The sequence below is a fragment of the Mirounga leonina genome, unplaced genomic scaffold (assembly GCF_011800145.1).
Source record: "Mirounga leonina isolate KUSES-001 unplaced genomic scaffold, KU_Mleo_1.0 Mir_154, whole genome shotgun sequence".
Classification (NCBI taxonomy): Eukaryota; Metazoa; Chordata; class Mammalia; order Carnivora; family Phocidae; genus Mirounga; species Mirounga leonina.
In genome coordinates this window covers 18,216,119-18,232,713 of record NW_023270389.1, presented here as the reverse complement: position 1 = coordinate 18,232,713, position 16,595 = coordinate 18,216,119, and the positions used below count along the sequence as shown (strand labels likewise).

The 16,595-nt window shown below is 33.7% G+C and overlaps 1 protein-coding gene across 2 annotated transcripts in view; it reads left to right on the top strand.

Moving 5' to 3' along the window:
- BRINP3 (BMP/retinoic acid inducible neural specific 3) overlaps nucleotides 1-16,595 on the top strand; it is a 353,858-nt gene that overhangs the window by 271,914 nt on the left and 65,349 nt on the right. For both annotated transcript variants that reach the window (XM_035010134.1, XM_035010135.1), the window contains one exon: nucleotides 10,650-10,872. In XM_035010134.1, the coding sequence (XP_034866025.1) occupies nucleotides 10,650-10,872 (223 nt within the window). The remainder of the gene's footprint in view (nucleotides 1-10,649; nucleotides 10,873-16,595) is intronic.

The following is a 16,595-nucleotide window of genomic DNA, read 5'->3' as shown; positions in this document are numbered from 1 at the left end:
TTTTTTTAAAGATTTTATTTATTTATTTGAGACAGAGAGAATGAGAGAGAGAGAGCACATGAGAGGGGGGAGGGTCAGAGGCAGAAGCAGGCTCCCTGCCAAGGAGGGAGCCCGATGCGGGACTCGATCCCGGGACTCCAGGATCATGACCTAAGCCGAAGGCAGTCGCTTAACCAACTGAGCCACCCAGGCGCCCCTATCTATGTTTTTATTTTGCGATGTTGCTTTCAACCTGAATTCCCTTTTTGCATAAGTACTATTCAGGCTTAGAACTATAATATACATCTTATTTCAATTCTGTTTTCTCACATGGGCAACGTGTAGCTTCATATTTTATATGACTAAACTCAAACTCTACTTTTCCAAATTAATTATTCTGTATCTGTTTATATTTAGCTTCAACCATTTCTCTCCGGATCTCGTCATTTGGTTTAGTCACTGAAGAAGTCATACCATATGTAATGTATTGTCTTAGGCTTCTGGAAGGGGAAAATACAAAGAAAAGTAAAATGTTGCCCCAACCCTCAGAGAAATATAAAATGAGCTCACCTTTTATATTTCTTTGAGTCTATTATTTTCCTCACTTTTTTCCTCATAGTTGGCTCCATGTAATAATTCCTTAATTCAAATTTATTTCACATCACATCTCAATAAAGCCGGCCTGTCCTACTGTGCTGTTATGAGGTTAGATGTAATAACATTTGTGAAGTCTACCAAAAAAAGGTACTTTTTAAATAGAGGAAACAATATTTTCCCCCTGCTAACTCTCTTTTGTGAGTTACCTCACTTTTTTCACTTTTTTCACACCTGGTTTGTTTTGAACTCTAATGAATAACAGTGTCACTTTGTAGGATTCACTGAATCTTGCTAAAGTACTTTCCCTCGTTAGCAAAATAAAGAATATAATAGCACCTATCCCCAAGGACTGTTGTAAGGATTAAATGAGATAATCCATGTAAAGTGCTCAGCATAGCACACATAGAAACACTGAATAAATTATAAGAAGAAAAATAATAGCTGGCATTTATCACTAATGATATAAAAGGCATTTTATTGAGTTTTCATGGCAATTAATTTAATTTGCACAGAAAACCCATGAAGAAAGTACTATTGTTATAGCTACAATAATTATTATTGTAGTTTTAACACTTAACTAGCACAGTGCTGGGCACACAGTAGGCAATAAATATTTGCTATACTTTTGTTAAACTCTAGATTATAATTACCTTTAAGGCTTCAATTAGCTGTATGAGTAAACATTTTTCAAGAATAGAATCTGACCACGGCAGAAAAGGAATTTACTTAAAGACATGGATTGGACAGCTCACAGAACCAGCAGGAGGACTGGAGATTCTGGCTCAGACGCTATGTCAGGAATACTCCCTAAGTCACATAGCAAGAGCAATTTTTTTGAGGACATCAAGGAGCAAAAGAATCTATAACTGGCATCTCTGATACCCCAATGCAAATTATTGAATTCATCATTATCAATAATGTTGCTAGATAATTCATTTGATGCAACTTCCAACATTTGTACATCTTTGTTATCAAGGTTGTTGAAGGAGCAGTTCTGCATTTTGGAAAGAATATCCAAATGTGCCAGAACCAGTGACTTAGAAATTTCACCCAGGCATTGAGTAGTTCAGTGTTCATAAGATTTATTTGCAGTCCCTGTACACAGCTAAGGTATGGGCCAGAAGCCAGAATACTCGCTACTTGTGTTTTTAATATCTTTTCAGCATGAAGTCATTAACAAAATACGTCCTGTGGCATGATGAGATGATCTATGTTCCTATGAAATACATTGTACCACAGAGGCCGTGAAATGATTGAACTCCAGAATAAAACGAGAATGTTTAACTCTTGTACCTGACATATGAAAGAAAACTGCTTCTGGTGTATTCTCTGTTTAAAATGATAGAGAAAACAATTTGTGCCAGAGAAGAAGCTCTATCCCTAGTGCCAGAAGTCATGCCACCAGTAAGCTACCACATCTGGAATAGCAGTTTTAATTAGAGTTACTCTATGATTAAGTGTAACCAACATGGTGAGTTAATTGGAGATGGAATATGAATACTACGCTCATAATTTTCAGTACTGAATGGATCTCTAATTCCTGCAATTATGTCAAGTATACAAAACAAACAATATCACTTTGGATTTAGTCTTTTGGTAGGAATGGGAAGCTTCATTTTATCCTTCTTACCTTAATAGACCTTATTTCATAATACGTTAGGGAGCCAATGTTCTCCTATTTTAATTCTTTAGTCAGGGACTGGGAAAATAAAGATGGCATGAATTAAGGTCCCACTGGGCCTAATTTGAGGGGGAGTCAGGGAAAACCCAATTTACTGTCTTATTTCTATAAGGCTACACACTGATTCCTGGAATATTCTGGCATTCAGGGATCCTAAGAATTAATTCACAATGTAAAAGAAAGATTTGCCCTACTTAAACTGTGTTACAGGAGTTCCAAGTCTTTGAAATGATTCAGGACTGGGAATTCAATAGGGTCTCATTCTTCTCTCTCATGATGACTCAAGTCGGGTCTTAGTCACCAGATTTAATTTTTTTTTTTTTCAATTATACAAATCAAATAGGACCTCAGGGCACTGGTCCTGTATTTAAATCCCTGGACATCATGAGCTGATGAATAAACTACAAAATTCCTATTGGTCAGACCTTTCTAAGTAGCACACTGGACCTGTTGTATATTACAATACCTATGTTCATTCTACCTCTGATGATTAATAGCTGCTACCAGGCCTCACTCACAGAGTATTAATTGTATCCTCATTGAAATCAGAATTTTCCTGATTTCACACAGATTTTCACACTAAGTGGCATCCCGGCCTACAGAAAACAGCCAAGTATTCATCAGAGATGTCAGCATTCTTTTCACCAATGTGTGTAATGTTTTTTTTTCCCTCCAATAAAAATCAGCAAATTCTTGATAGCCTATTGGAAAATTATTGTTAGAACAGTTTCAGAAAACTTCCCTGAGGCATGATGGGTGATGGAAGTGGGGCGTGATGAGCGTTGGCTTCCCAGTGAAGGTCACTGCTTTGATTAAGATTATTACAATGGCTGAAAGCACGACAGCATTAGTCTGTGAGACAAAGAAAACGGTGCTGTTTCTTGGGGGCAAGGAAATAAGCATTAATGATTAATGCTTTGAATTATTCCGAGTTAATTTCAGTCCTCCCGTATATCCACCTTCCAGTTCCCATGTTCCCATGCCTTCCCAATCAGTGTTCTTTCTAACTTTAATTTAACAGATCTGGCAGGAGTTTAAACTCAGTCTTGGGATCAAAATTTGTTCTGAAGCCCTACAGCTGCAAGAGATAAAAGCACAGTCTTTGAAAGTCGCCAACATTCATTCTATTCTTTGAGAAGAGTGTAGGAATTTGAGCTCTCTAAGCAAGCCGTCTCTATTTGTAGTAACCAACTTACCCTCAGTCTTTGAATTTTTCATGTTCTTCATTCAATTCTAAGCAGGCACATAGTCCCAAATGCTGTTTCTGCACATTCTAGATGAGCACAGGTGGTATTTCTATTGTCAAATTTCCACCCGTAATACCATATGGATTTAAAAAGCCTCTGTCTCAACTAGTCTAGGACACCAAGTATATGTTCTCCCTATTGCACACAAGAACTATTGCCAAACCTCTTTTGGTACCAGTACTTTATTTGCCCAGATTCTTTGCTGCAAGTAAAAAAAAAAAAAAAAAAGGCTCTAGCTAACCGAATCTTATAAGGAATTTATTAAAGCATAGCATTAAAGTATAGCATGTGGAATCATCAAGTAATCTAGAGAGGCATACTCTTGCTACATAGTCAAGATAAAGTCAAAAATCTTGCATAAGACTTATTTAGTGAGGTCATCGCTGCTAACGGCAATAAATGCTAGACAGATCCAAGCACTACCATAACTGTGGTAACCACGACTTCCTAAGAGAATTGCTCTGGGCATCTTCTTTGCTATTGCATCAACAGCTTAAGATTCCAAAAACGGGTGGGTACAATGGATTCCTGTTGTTTATATGATGCACCCACTCTGTATCTGCATGGGCACTGGGAAAGTGGGAAATCCTGAGTCTGGCAGTTTCTGTAGTTAAAGCTCTGTTTGGGTAATTTCTCAAACATTTGATAAGGAGTTCATAAACAGGACAATCCAATCAAGGACAGATCAATTGGATCACCGTATTAAAGTATCTTAATATAAAAATATGCTGTATCTTTCAGAGAAAAAGAAAGCTGGAAAAACACAACTGATTTCTAGGCATCTACTAGGGAATTAGGATCAGTTTTAGATTATGCCCTTGTGGACCCATCACTTTGTAGCCTCATAAAATTGGCCAGTTCACAAGCTATTGAACAGACTTGACATTTACTTTATGCAGCATTACAGCATTACAGTATTTTGTCAATTTCAGTTTAAACTCGATACCCATGACTTATAGAATGGTGTGAATAGACTTGCATTGATATGTGGCCCCTCAAAGTCATGCCGGTGATTCACTGTAGAAGTTAGGAAAATTCTAAAATGATACAAATCATTCAAATAGTCCCTATGAAGTATTTGGATTAAAAAAAAAATTTGTAAAAGTAAAAATTGAATAATTATAGTCAGAATTATGGAGTGGGTCAAAATTTTTGTATTCATTGTACTCTCTCAGGGGTCAGATTTTCATTTCAGTCCTTGGTAACTTTCTGCCATTCAGGTCACTGATTGCCTGAATTTTCTCTCTCTTAACTCTTTTTTCACATCAGCCCTCTTCCTACTCACATCCCCACTTGTTTTTCAATTTCTTATGCTACTTACTTAAGGCCACAATTTCTGTGGTGTCCAGGTTTGCAACTGAGGCAAATCTTTGCTAGTGAAAATCAGAAGATAGAAGAATCCATGTTATCTTCTAGAAAACTGACTCTCGAGGAACAAAAAGTAGCTTTATAACAGGGTGTTTTGGTTGGGCAATAACTTTGAAGACCAGTGACAGGCATAATTTGATGTTTATTTGTCAACTCATGAGGTAGTACTTATCATAAGGATAAACCTATTTTAGACTAAAACAACAAATTAATAAATAAAAATCCAGCCATAGAAACAGAATGTATTTTTCCATGTGTTCAGGGTATAGTACTGCCTTCAATGTAAGGAAGTAGTGTTTGTTTTATTAGCTTATTGCTTAACAGGAAATTTGTGTTACTGTAGTTGTTATTAATATGAATTATTTCAGAAAATCCTGTATTCCCAACCATAAGCAGGAGAGATGAGTTTGAAGGCATTAGATTGGTAATGTCACAATCAGAAATGATGATTCTTTCTGTTTAAAAACAGCATTTCAGGGGCGCCTGGGTGGCTCAGATGGTTAAGCGTCTGCCTTCAGCTCAGGTCATGATCCCAGGGTCCTGGGATCGAGTTCCGCATCGGGCTCCCTGCTCAGTGCAGAGCCTGCTTCTCCCTCTCCCTCTGCTTGTGCTCTTCTGTCTATCTCTCTGTCAAATAAATAAATGAAATCTTTTAAAAAATAAAAAATAAAAATAAAAACAGCATTTCATAGATTCTTCAAATATATCTGACACACATTTTTTTCCCTATTACCTACTTTCATTTTAAGATGCCCTGTGTCCCTGCATATTTCCCTAGATATTATACAATATTTTATTACTATGATGAGACTATTGCTATACTTTCAGAATAATTAAAATTTTCATCCATAAAGCAGTGTCATTTCTACTGAAAGATACTTTGATTGTCTCAATATGTTAATTGTTCAGGAAAAAAATGCATGAAATGTGAACCAGGAGGCTTTTACTTTTATATTAACAAGCAATTAAATAAGATCACTTTTTTTAAATGTCTGACACATAAGATATGCAAATAATGTATTGACAATTCAATAGTATTTTTGGGGGCTATCTTTTTATTGATTCACAATATTTATTTAAGTTCTAATCAAATAACACATGCATATGAATTCATAAAAACCATAAAAGCACCAGTTTCCTCTCTCAGTCCTTCTTAAACATAGTCCTACTTTCTAATGGAAGCAGATTCTGTTTTGGATTATTTTCATGGATTTATAACTCAAAAAATTTCTAAATAATAATGAAAAATACCTGATTAGTTTTCTACACTTCTGAGGAAGTAAATTATATGTTCTCAAAGCTCTAGAAAATTTAGAATGCTTTAGGGGGTGCCTGGGTGCCTCAGTCAGTTAAGCATCTGACTCTCAATCTCAGCTCAAGTTTTGATCTCAGGGTCATGAGTTCAAGCTCTGCGTTGGGCTCCGCACTGGGCCTGGGGCCTACTTAAAAAAAAAAAAAATGCTTTACAACACTTTTGAAAATATATTCTAAATCAGTTCTGAACACAGATTCTGAATATTTAAAAATACATAATCAGTGATATTGGTCAGTGATTTTCATGCTCATCAATATAGGCAGAAACACAAATCCGGGCTTACATAATTATGACTGGTTATTTTACACCTTGAAATTTTCAGTTTTCTACTCTTACCTATTTAATTCAATTGTGAAGCATGAGAATAGAGTATACAAACATATAAATACATAAGATCGATATGTCAATGCAGTAGTGTTAATAAAAATTTTTGCTAACATTAGAGTTATGAAAGTAAAGATCATTTGTATTCTACTTACATAACGATGCCAATAAAATTTACTTAAAGGATTATTGGAGGGACTGTATTAATATTTAAAGCACTTAAAAGAGTTCTTGTCAAAGTAAGAACTAATGAGAGAGACACAGAGAGATAGGGATGAGCGGAGAACAAATTAGTTCCAAAATTAGCTAATTAAATATGAGGTGTTACCTAGAGTTACTATCAAGGGAAGGGGGGAAAAAAGGAACAAAGCTTGTTCAACTATTTTTAAATAAATACTTCATTTTTAATGGAGAAGTAGTACCAGTATAGAAAGTCAACATGGTGCCTCGCTAATCTTCTATAACTTACTGGAAAACTGTCACCTAGCCCAATTCTCTTTGCCTCCATGGAATTCTTTAACATCATGCATTTCTTTCTGCATTATTCTTTGCTTCATGTGAATTAGTTTTGTTAAGAAGATTGATTGACTATAAATTCCTGCAAGCAAGAGGATGTTTATTACCTTTATTACTATTGTTGCTGTATTATTTTGTTTCTCTATAGTCCTCAAGACCATGCAGAGCAAAAGTACTCAGGTGGTACATACTTAACAGGTATTTCCAGATCAATATCTCTCTAATAACCTAGATACTAAATTTAGGTTTTCTCGGTTATTTTTATATGACATTAATTTGTTTTCTTTTATAAATTTATTTACCCCAAAATGTATGGTTAGTCATTGCTTACTTGCCATTTGAAAAGCAATAGTACTTTATCTTCGACATGGCTTTTGGCAACTACTGTAGGATAAAATGTTATCTTGCATCCCTAATCATTGTATTTTCTCTTTGTAGTTATGTAAATCCCTAGATTTATATAGCAATTCTACTGTATCATTCAAATTTCATGTTCACATTCTATAAATACGGATCTTACTAATTGCCAAGCACAAAAGAAAATATATCCACGGGAATATTTCTGGAGCTTCTCTTGACTTCTAAGTAGAATGAATTTCAGAAATGGAAGATGTTATTTTAGTATCAGAAATTATCTCATGTCATTTGCCATTAAAAAAATAAGATGAAAGGTTTATCCACAGTCACTCTTATAGACTGAAACATCTGTATGCTCTGTGCACAACAGATGTCCAGTAAATGTTTTGAGTGACTGTCAGTAGTGTCTCCTAATGACTTCATAATGAAGTAATTATTCAAGGGCCACGTTAAAACTGTGTTTCTTAGAAATTACATAACGACAGTTGTCAGTTGACATACACTATTATGTACACTTCAGTAATATACATTCTATTTTAAAATATTATTTAACTTGAGTAAAATTTACTAATTTAGAAACCTTCAGAATAGTATTATAACAAACAATGAAAATAATTAAAATATGCGTAGCCATGAAACAATAAAGTCTTATCAAAAGTGTTCAAGTAAAAGATGACAATGAAATGAATGATTAGTTTCCAAAGTGATGGCATCTGCTCTGTGAATAATCCAAGAAATGCTTTCCAATTTCCATGCATCAACTCTTTTATTCAAAAGAGGGAATTTCTCAAAAGAGACATATGGGACCAAATGAAACGTAGGGTACTGTGAAATTGGAATTTTAAAATGCATCTCTTATTTATACCCCGCTTACTTAAAAAAATGATTTGAAGCATATCAAATGGATACATCCTCAAAAATCTTTCTTCATAAATCATTTTTTTTCTTTTGTTTTATTTTTTTCCTTCTTCTTCTGGTAAAAGTCGATACCATAAATGTCCCAAAGATGCCAGAGTGCTGTATTCATTTGCTCTAGGTGAAATAACAACTCCAATACACATGACTATCATTTTCTGTTAATTGCCAAAAATTTGTATTTGCAGCATTGATGAAAGGGTCTGGATCTGAATATTGAAATAGCCCCAATACATAAAATAACTATAAATTAATTGCTCTAAATATGTATATGTATTAATGTAATTTGCCCAAGTGAATGGCATAGTTTAAGAAATGATAATTTGGAGGTTTTAAAATAGTGTGTTAGAGACACTGCCCACATCAAGAAACGGCTATTCTGGGTGCCTGGGTGGCTCAGTCATTAAGCGTCTGCCTTCGGCTTAGGTCACGATCCTGGAGTCCCTGGATCGAGTCCCGCATCGGGCTCCCTGCTCGGTGGGGAGTCTGCTTCTCCCTCTGACCCTCCCCCCTCTCATGTGCTCTCTCTCATTCTCTCTCTCTCAAATAAATAAATAAAATCTTAAAAAAAAAAAAAAGAAACGGCTATTCCATTGACACACCTTGTCCAAATCCAGTTAAATAGAAGTAGCTGCAACTGAACATTTGAAGACAACTGTTTTTGACTTGGATATTTAAAACTAACTAAATGGTAATATAAAGAGCTGTTTATAACATCATACAATTTTAAAGTGAAATGAGATTATGATCATCCCCAATGTTCTATTTCCGTTTCAAAGGAGGAAATGAAGGCAAGGAGAGGCTGAGGTTTAACACACGCCATGTAACTTTTTGATGGGTAGAATAGTGACTAAAATATCATTTGCCTCACTTGCCAAATAATGTTTTTTCAGCCACTGAAAAGACTTTAGAAATCTTGTGGTGGGTTCATGTGTTTGTAGGGAGGAAACTCAGCTATCTACTACAGTGAAATGGGTGTAACATGAGAGTCTCAATAAAATTGATGTTTTAATGAAATAGTAAAAGCAAAAAAAAGGCTTTTTTTGAGTCCCTGTTCATAATATTTACTTTGGAAGAAAAGACGAGATGGGGGAAAAGCTATACTATCTTTTTCTTGGTGTATGAAAATGTTTTTATTGAGGTAAAATTTTATAACATAAAATTTGCCATTTTACCTATATAGTTCAGTGACATTAATTACATTAACAATGTTGTACAACCATCACTACTATCTTTTTTCCAAAAAGTTTTCATCACCATAAACAGATATTCTGCGGCTATTATTCAATAGTGATCCATTCACTCTTTCTTCACCCTCTGGTAAATTCTAATCTATTTTTTATCCCAATGAACTTGATTACTTTAGGTATTTCATATAAGTGGAATCATACAATATTTGTCTTTTTTGGGTGGGTCTGGCTTATTTCAGTTACATATTTTCAAGGTTTATTCATGCTGCGACATGTATCAGAACTTCGTTTTATTTTTATGGGTCAATAATATTCATATATATATGTACACCATAATTAGCATATATATTCATCTACTGATGAACAGTTGGGATGTTTCCATCTTTTGGTTATTGTCTCAGCTACCTTTTGTGTTTAGATAATTAATAGACCTTTAGATAATTGCTTATTTTAGTGTAGCATCAACTTTTGTTTCTTTGTTGGTTAATCAGACATTTGAAAAGAAAACAATTTCAGCTATAATAATTATCAGCACAAAAACAAAAGCCAGAATTAGAGCTTTAAATTCTTTTTTAATTTTTTCTCTTTGGTATACACTTTGTTTTAAACTCCTTTGTCTTGACAATTTAGAATATGGTTAGTTAAAGGGAATAACTAGAATGCATAGTTGAATATTGTAATTTTCTATTTTAAAAGCTTTCCCTTTTTCTTTGAACATTAAAATAATCATTTAGTAATGAATATATATACTTTCTATACTGAGTTAATGAAAAAATTTCTTTAATATGAAACACTTAGAAAGGATTCTTAATACTAATGCCAAAAATGAAAGCTAGATTAATGACGACTACTTGTGGGAGAAAGTTCATTCAAATACCATCAAAAGGAGAACATGGAAAAATTAAATTCAGCTTAAACTTTCTGGCCAAACTATTTGTTTTAGTATAAGTTATTTTAACTACCTTCTACCATGAAAGTTCCATTTTAAGGGAAACAAAAAAGAAAACAATTCTAAAGCATCAAAAAAATCAGAACTTGCTATTAATTTGCTACACACAAAATATAGATAGTATTTGTTTTTATATTAACATATTAAATGTGTTTGGGGAAAAGGGAAAATAATTGTTTTATTAAAGTATTGAATTTTAACATTTTTCCAGATGAATTCAAGTTCTTTATGAAAAGGCTACCCATGAATTATTTCCTCAACACCTCTACCATAATGCATTTGTGGACAATGGATTCTAATTTTCAGCGCCGCTATGAACAACTGGAGAACAGCATGAAGCAACTATTCCTAAAGGCGCAGAAAATTGTACACAAGCTCTTTAGCCTTAGCAAGAGGTGTCATAAACAACCCCTCATCAGCTTGCCAAGACAAAGGTAAGACATTTGTGGCAATAGAAACTACTAAGGACATTGTTTTGACGGTAAGATCTATTTATTTTCTGAATGCAGATATGGTAATATACATATAGCATGGTGTTATAATTTATACCATTAGAGATAATTTGAAAACAACATTTTCTCTTAAGTCTCAGAATAATAAATTTTATTTTCCAAAGCAATAATCCAATGGAGAACCCATATACTGACACTTCCTTGTTTTTCATTTTCTTTTATTATCAGAATCAGGAAATCATTCTGTTTTGTGTGGTAGTCAACTAATAATTGTATTACAGTGAACAGAAAAACACAAACCCTACAGCTATATTGTAAGCATAGGAAGTAAGCAGGATCACAAAGTGAAATTTCTCAATATGTAATTTTCAAATAAAAGAATTTAAAGTTCCCTTTGAGGAGTGCTCATAATAACATGAATAAACATGAATAAGCCTCATTCTACATGAATCTACATGCTGGAAAAACTTGTAACAACTTATATGAATAATGACAGACTATTAAAATATTTGTGTCTGAGCTAATTTTGTGAAGCATAGTTTTTGGATTTTGCAGTCAGTGCTATGAGAAGTTGTATTTATTGATTTGAAGTCAGATTTTTAAAAAAACATAGCAAAATAAAAAGCTAAGGAAAACATCACCAAACAAAACTGCATCTGTATTAGTATCTCTGTTATATAATGCTTGAATTTTGACTTGATGCTTCATTATGAGGAGAAATCTATAATTATAGATTTTTTTCACTGAAAAAAACCTGAAAGTCCTCGGGCGCCTGGGTGGCTCAGTTGGTTAAGTGACTGCCTTCGGCTCAGGTCATGATCCTGGAGTCCCAGGATCGAGTCCCGCATCGGGCTCCCTGCTCGGCAGGGAGCCTGATTCTCTCTCTGACCCTCCCCCCTCTCATGTGCTCTCTCTCTCTCATTCTCTCTGTCTCAAATAAATAAATAAAAATCTTTAAAAAAAAAACCAAACAAACCTGAAAGTCCATACATTTTTTAAAAGTTCAATTTCAAAATAGATCATTGGTATTGTTTTTATAATTCAGTGGTTTTTAGGATACTCAAAATTTATACAAATACTACTTCTTGAGAACATTTTTGTTGTCCCAAAAAGCAACCCAGTACCAATTAGTAGTCCCTCCCCATACTCGCACACCCAGCTCGAAGATATTTGCCTCTAGAAATTTGTCTAATCTATTATTTGTCCCAATAATTTGCCTATTTTTGACATTTCATATAAATGGAATCATATAGTATGTGGTCTTTTGTGACTGGCTTCTGTTACTTAGTGTAGTGCTTTCAAGTTTATCCATATTGTAGCACGTATCAGCAGTATGGGTACGTTGCATTTGGGTTATCCATTAATTATCTGAAGGACATTTGGGTTGTTTCCACTTTTGGGCTAGTAAGAATAATGTTGCTATGAACATTCATGTACATTTTTTAAAGTGGACATTGATGTTTAGTTTTCTTGGGTATATACCTAAGAGTGAAATTGATAAGTCATAAGATAACTTTATAGTTAACATTTTGAGGTAATGCCAAAATGTTTTCAAAGGTGGCTGCACCATTTTATATTTCCATCAGCCATGAGTAATAGCTCCAAACATTCCACTAATACTTGTTACTGTCTTTTTGACAATAGTCATCCTAGTAGATGTGAAGTTACATTTTTGTGGTTTTAATTTACATTTCCCCAATGACTAATGATGCTGAACATCTTTTATGTGTTTATTGTCCATTGTGTATCTTTTTTGGAAAAATTTCTATTTAAATCCTTCCCTATTTTTAAATTTTCTTTAATTTTTATTATTGAGTTTAAGTGTAGTTCTATATTGGGATGCCAGTCTCTTATCAGCTTTATGTTATACAAATATACCCTTCCATTCTCTGAGATGTTTTTTTACTGTCTTTGTGCATCTTTTCTCTCGCTCTCAATCTCTCTCTCTCTCGTCAATCTAAAAGTTTGTCAATTTTTGTCATCTATTCAAGGAACTAACTTTTAGTTTTCTTAATATTCTTCACTATTTTTCTCTTCCTTAATGACTTTTCCACTTAAATCATCAGTATTTCCTTCCTCTGTTTGCTTTGTGCTTATCAAGATTTTCTTTTTCTAGTTTTGTAGAGAGAAGGTTTAGGTTGTTGATTTGAATACTTTCATCTTCTTTAATATAGGCTTTCACAGCTTTAAATTTCCCTCTAAGGGCTGCTCTAAGTTTCATTATTTTATGCACCCTGTAAGTTTCTTATTCCCTGCATACATAAGATATTTTTTATATATCTGTCTGCATACTTCCAAGGAACCTTTCCTAATAGAGAATCGTGGCTGGGGAAAGCCACTGCTATTTAATTATAATGAACTTCATGCTTTATGTGTGTGGGTTAAGTACAGTTTGTAAACCACTGAAATAGATGGTTCTATACTCAAACAAAATAAGAAATGCAAGAGGATAAGGTAGGATAGGAAGCAAATTAATGAGTTTGGTTATTGAGATGTTCTGTTAAACATGTAGAGCTGGAGGGGAGAAGGGTGGGGGCATGGGGTAACTGGGTGATGGACATTGGGTAGGGTATGTGTTGTAGTGAGCACTGTGTATTATATAAGACTGATGAATCACAGACCTGTACCCCTGAAACAAATAATGCATTATATGGTAATTAATTGAATTTAAATTAAAAAAAAAACTAAAAAGCAAAACAAAACAAAAAAACCAACAAGTACAGCTAGATCAGGATATATGCATCTGAAGTGCAGGAGAAATTTGAACAACTGGGATGGCAATTATCAGTGCATGTGAAATTGTGAGATCGGAATATAATACCATGGAAAATGCATAGACAGGGCTGCCTAGGCATCACAGGTGGTTAAGCCTCCAACTCTTGGTTGCAGCTCAGGTTGTGATCTCAGGGTCATGAGATGGAGCCCTGCCCAGTACATTTTTTAAAGTGGGATGTCGTCCAGTGTGGAGTCTGCTTGTGATTCTCTCTCCCTCTCCCTGTGCCCCTCCAGCTTGCACTCTCTCTCTCTCTCGTCTCTAAAATAAACACATAAGTCTTAAAAGAAAAAAAAAGAAAATGCAGAGACAGAATCTGAAGATATTTTTAAGGGGTGAGTGGAGAAATGGAAGCTGGACATGAGCAGATAATGGGGTAAAATATATCACTAGAGCTACATTAATCTCTAGTAAAAATAAAATTGTGGTGCCTGGGTGGCTCAGTCGTTAAGCGTCTGCCTTCGGCTCAGGTCATGATCTCAGGGTCCTGGGATCGAGCCCCGCATCGGGCTCCCTGCTCTGCGGGAAGCCTGCTTCTCCCTCTCCCACTCCCCCTGCTTGTGTTCTCTCTCTCGCTGTGTATCTCTCTCTGTCAAATAAATAAACAAAATCTTAAAATAAAATAAAATAAAATAAAATAAAATAAAATAAAATAAAATAAAATTTAAATGAAGATGTCATAAAAGTCCAGGATTTGTAAGAAAAGTATGAAAATATGAAACAATCCAAGTTGGATGTGTACAGAATAAATAAGCAGAGTAAAATAAAGATGACAAAAAAAAGAATAAAAGAAAGATATATTATTTGGTACTAAATTTAATGGAAAATAAATGGAACTAAATTTAATAAACTATAGATATAAATACTTGTTTTCTAAAACTTTTAACCTAAATAAATCAGACATCACCAGAGGCTTTTCTTGACTTTCTTTTCTTAAAATATAGCATAATTCCTATGTTGGCTATTACTCATCTCACACACACACAAAATGCAGACTCCTTGCTAGATAAAAGATTTTATTGAATTAGAATTTCTTTCCATCACTGTTTTTCTTTTACTAGGAATGTGGGATTTATTTGTTTTGCTTTTTTTTTTTTCAATTTTAATAGACTAATATAAAATGACATTAGGGAAAAATAACAACAACAAACTAGGTACTACAGTCTGTTAGTAGGATACAGTGAAGAAAAAAGAGGTTGGATATTTGTGAGGTACATTTTCAAAATTTTCTGAAAGAAGTAGATAAGCAATACCTGTGACTCACTTCCATCTGAGATTTTATTTTTGGTCCTGCCTTTATGGAATTTTTCTCAGCTTTTTTCTTGACTTCATCCCACCCTTAGTATTTGTCTCTCACTCTAAAATGTGCAACAATAAGCAAAAACAAACAAAATGAGACCTGCAAAATGAACCTCAACTAGCAAGATGATTTCTTGACACTTTCTCTATAATGACATGTAGGTTGCAGTTTTTCTTTGTAATGCATAGTGTAATTCATCCTTGAGATAAAGCAGGATACTCAGGTTAATCTCACCAAGTTTACACTGTCACCATCGTTGCTTTCATGAATTCATGTGACATTAAAATCTTCATTTCTTACTTGAATAAATTGGGAAGCCTGTGGTAATCTGGCCTCTTTAAGGTAGTGAACTTTTGCTGCTCTTCTAAAACTTTTGAGGTAAGGAACAATGACATATTCATTTCATTAAAGGACAATAATTATAGCAATTATTAAAAAATATACACACATAATCCCTACAAAATAAGTCAACTACACTATTTTGTGCTGTTACATATTATTCACAAAATGGCCAAGGATACCTCGACATATTACATTTAAGGTGTGTTGGTAAAAGTTTAACCACCAACTTTCCAGGCAGGGGGAACCCCTAATTTATAGCATTTGCCAATTCTTGTGATATGCATAATTGGCTCTTCTGAGCAGCAAACCACTAAAATTGATTAAAATATTTTTATGAAGTTATCTCTTCTTCATTAATAGTAGAAGGTGAAATATGATAAAATCCCTTCTCTAACGTCACAGGGAAGAATAAGTTTAGGCCTATGTTATTCTTATCTGAGAACTATGTCATGCACTTCCTATATCAAATTGGCATATGGGCCGTAACTGGTCCTCCAACTCTTTTTGTATCAGCCCCCAAGGAAAAACTGTTTTATACATTTCAAATTGTTAAAAAAATCAAAAGTAGAATGGCATTTTTTGGTTGATGAAAATTGTATGGAACTAACACTTTAATATCCATATAAAGAAGCACACTCATATGTTTACATATTGTCTATGGCTACTTTCTTTTATTATTTTTTGTCTATGGCTACTTTCACACTATAATGGCAGAACTAGATAGTTGCCACATAGTTACATGGTCCTGAAACCCTACAATATTTGATATATGGTTCCTTACAGAATAAAAATTTGCTGACACATGTTCTAACATGTACTCTATCTTTAAAAGTGTGATTGAGTGTTTTAAAATAATTTAATCCATATATCATTGAAATCTTTTATATTATAAATACATGTTATGTTAAATACAAGATATTTTAACTTTAGTTTTCATCATATGGAGACCTTATACAACCAGATTGAATCCTGAATCCTGAGTATTCATGGAGTAATATTGAATATTTTATTAAAAATTTCTGTAGTGTATATGTGTGTGTATATATACATATAATATCTACATTACATATATTATATATAATGTATATGGATACATATAAATATATATATTTGTTTATTAGCCACCCAGTGGCTTATATATAATATACATGCAAATATATAAATATATATAAATCATATACAAATATTTACATAAATATATAACATATATAAATATTTACATTATGTATATATATGTATATACATTTTAACTAATATAACACCTATAAGAGTAGTCTAAAACCCTACAGA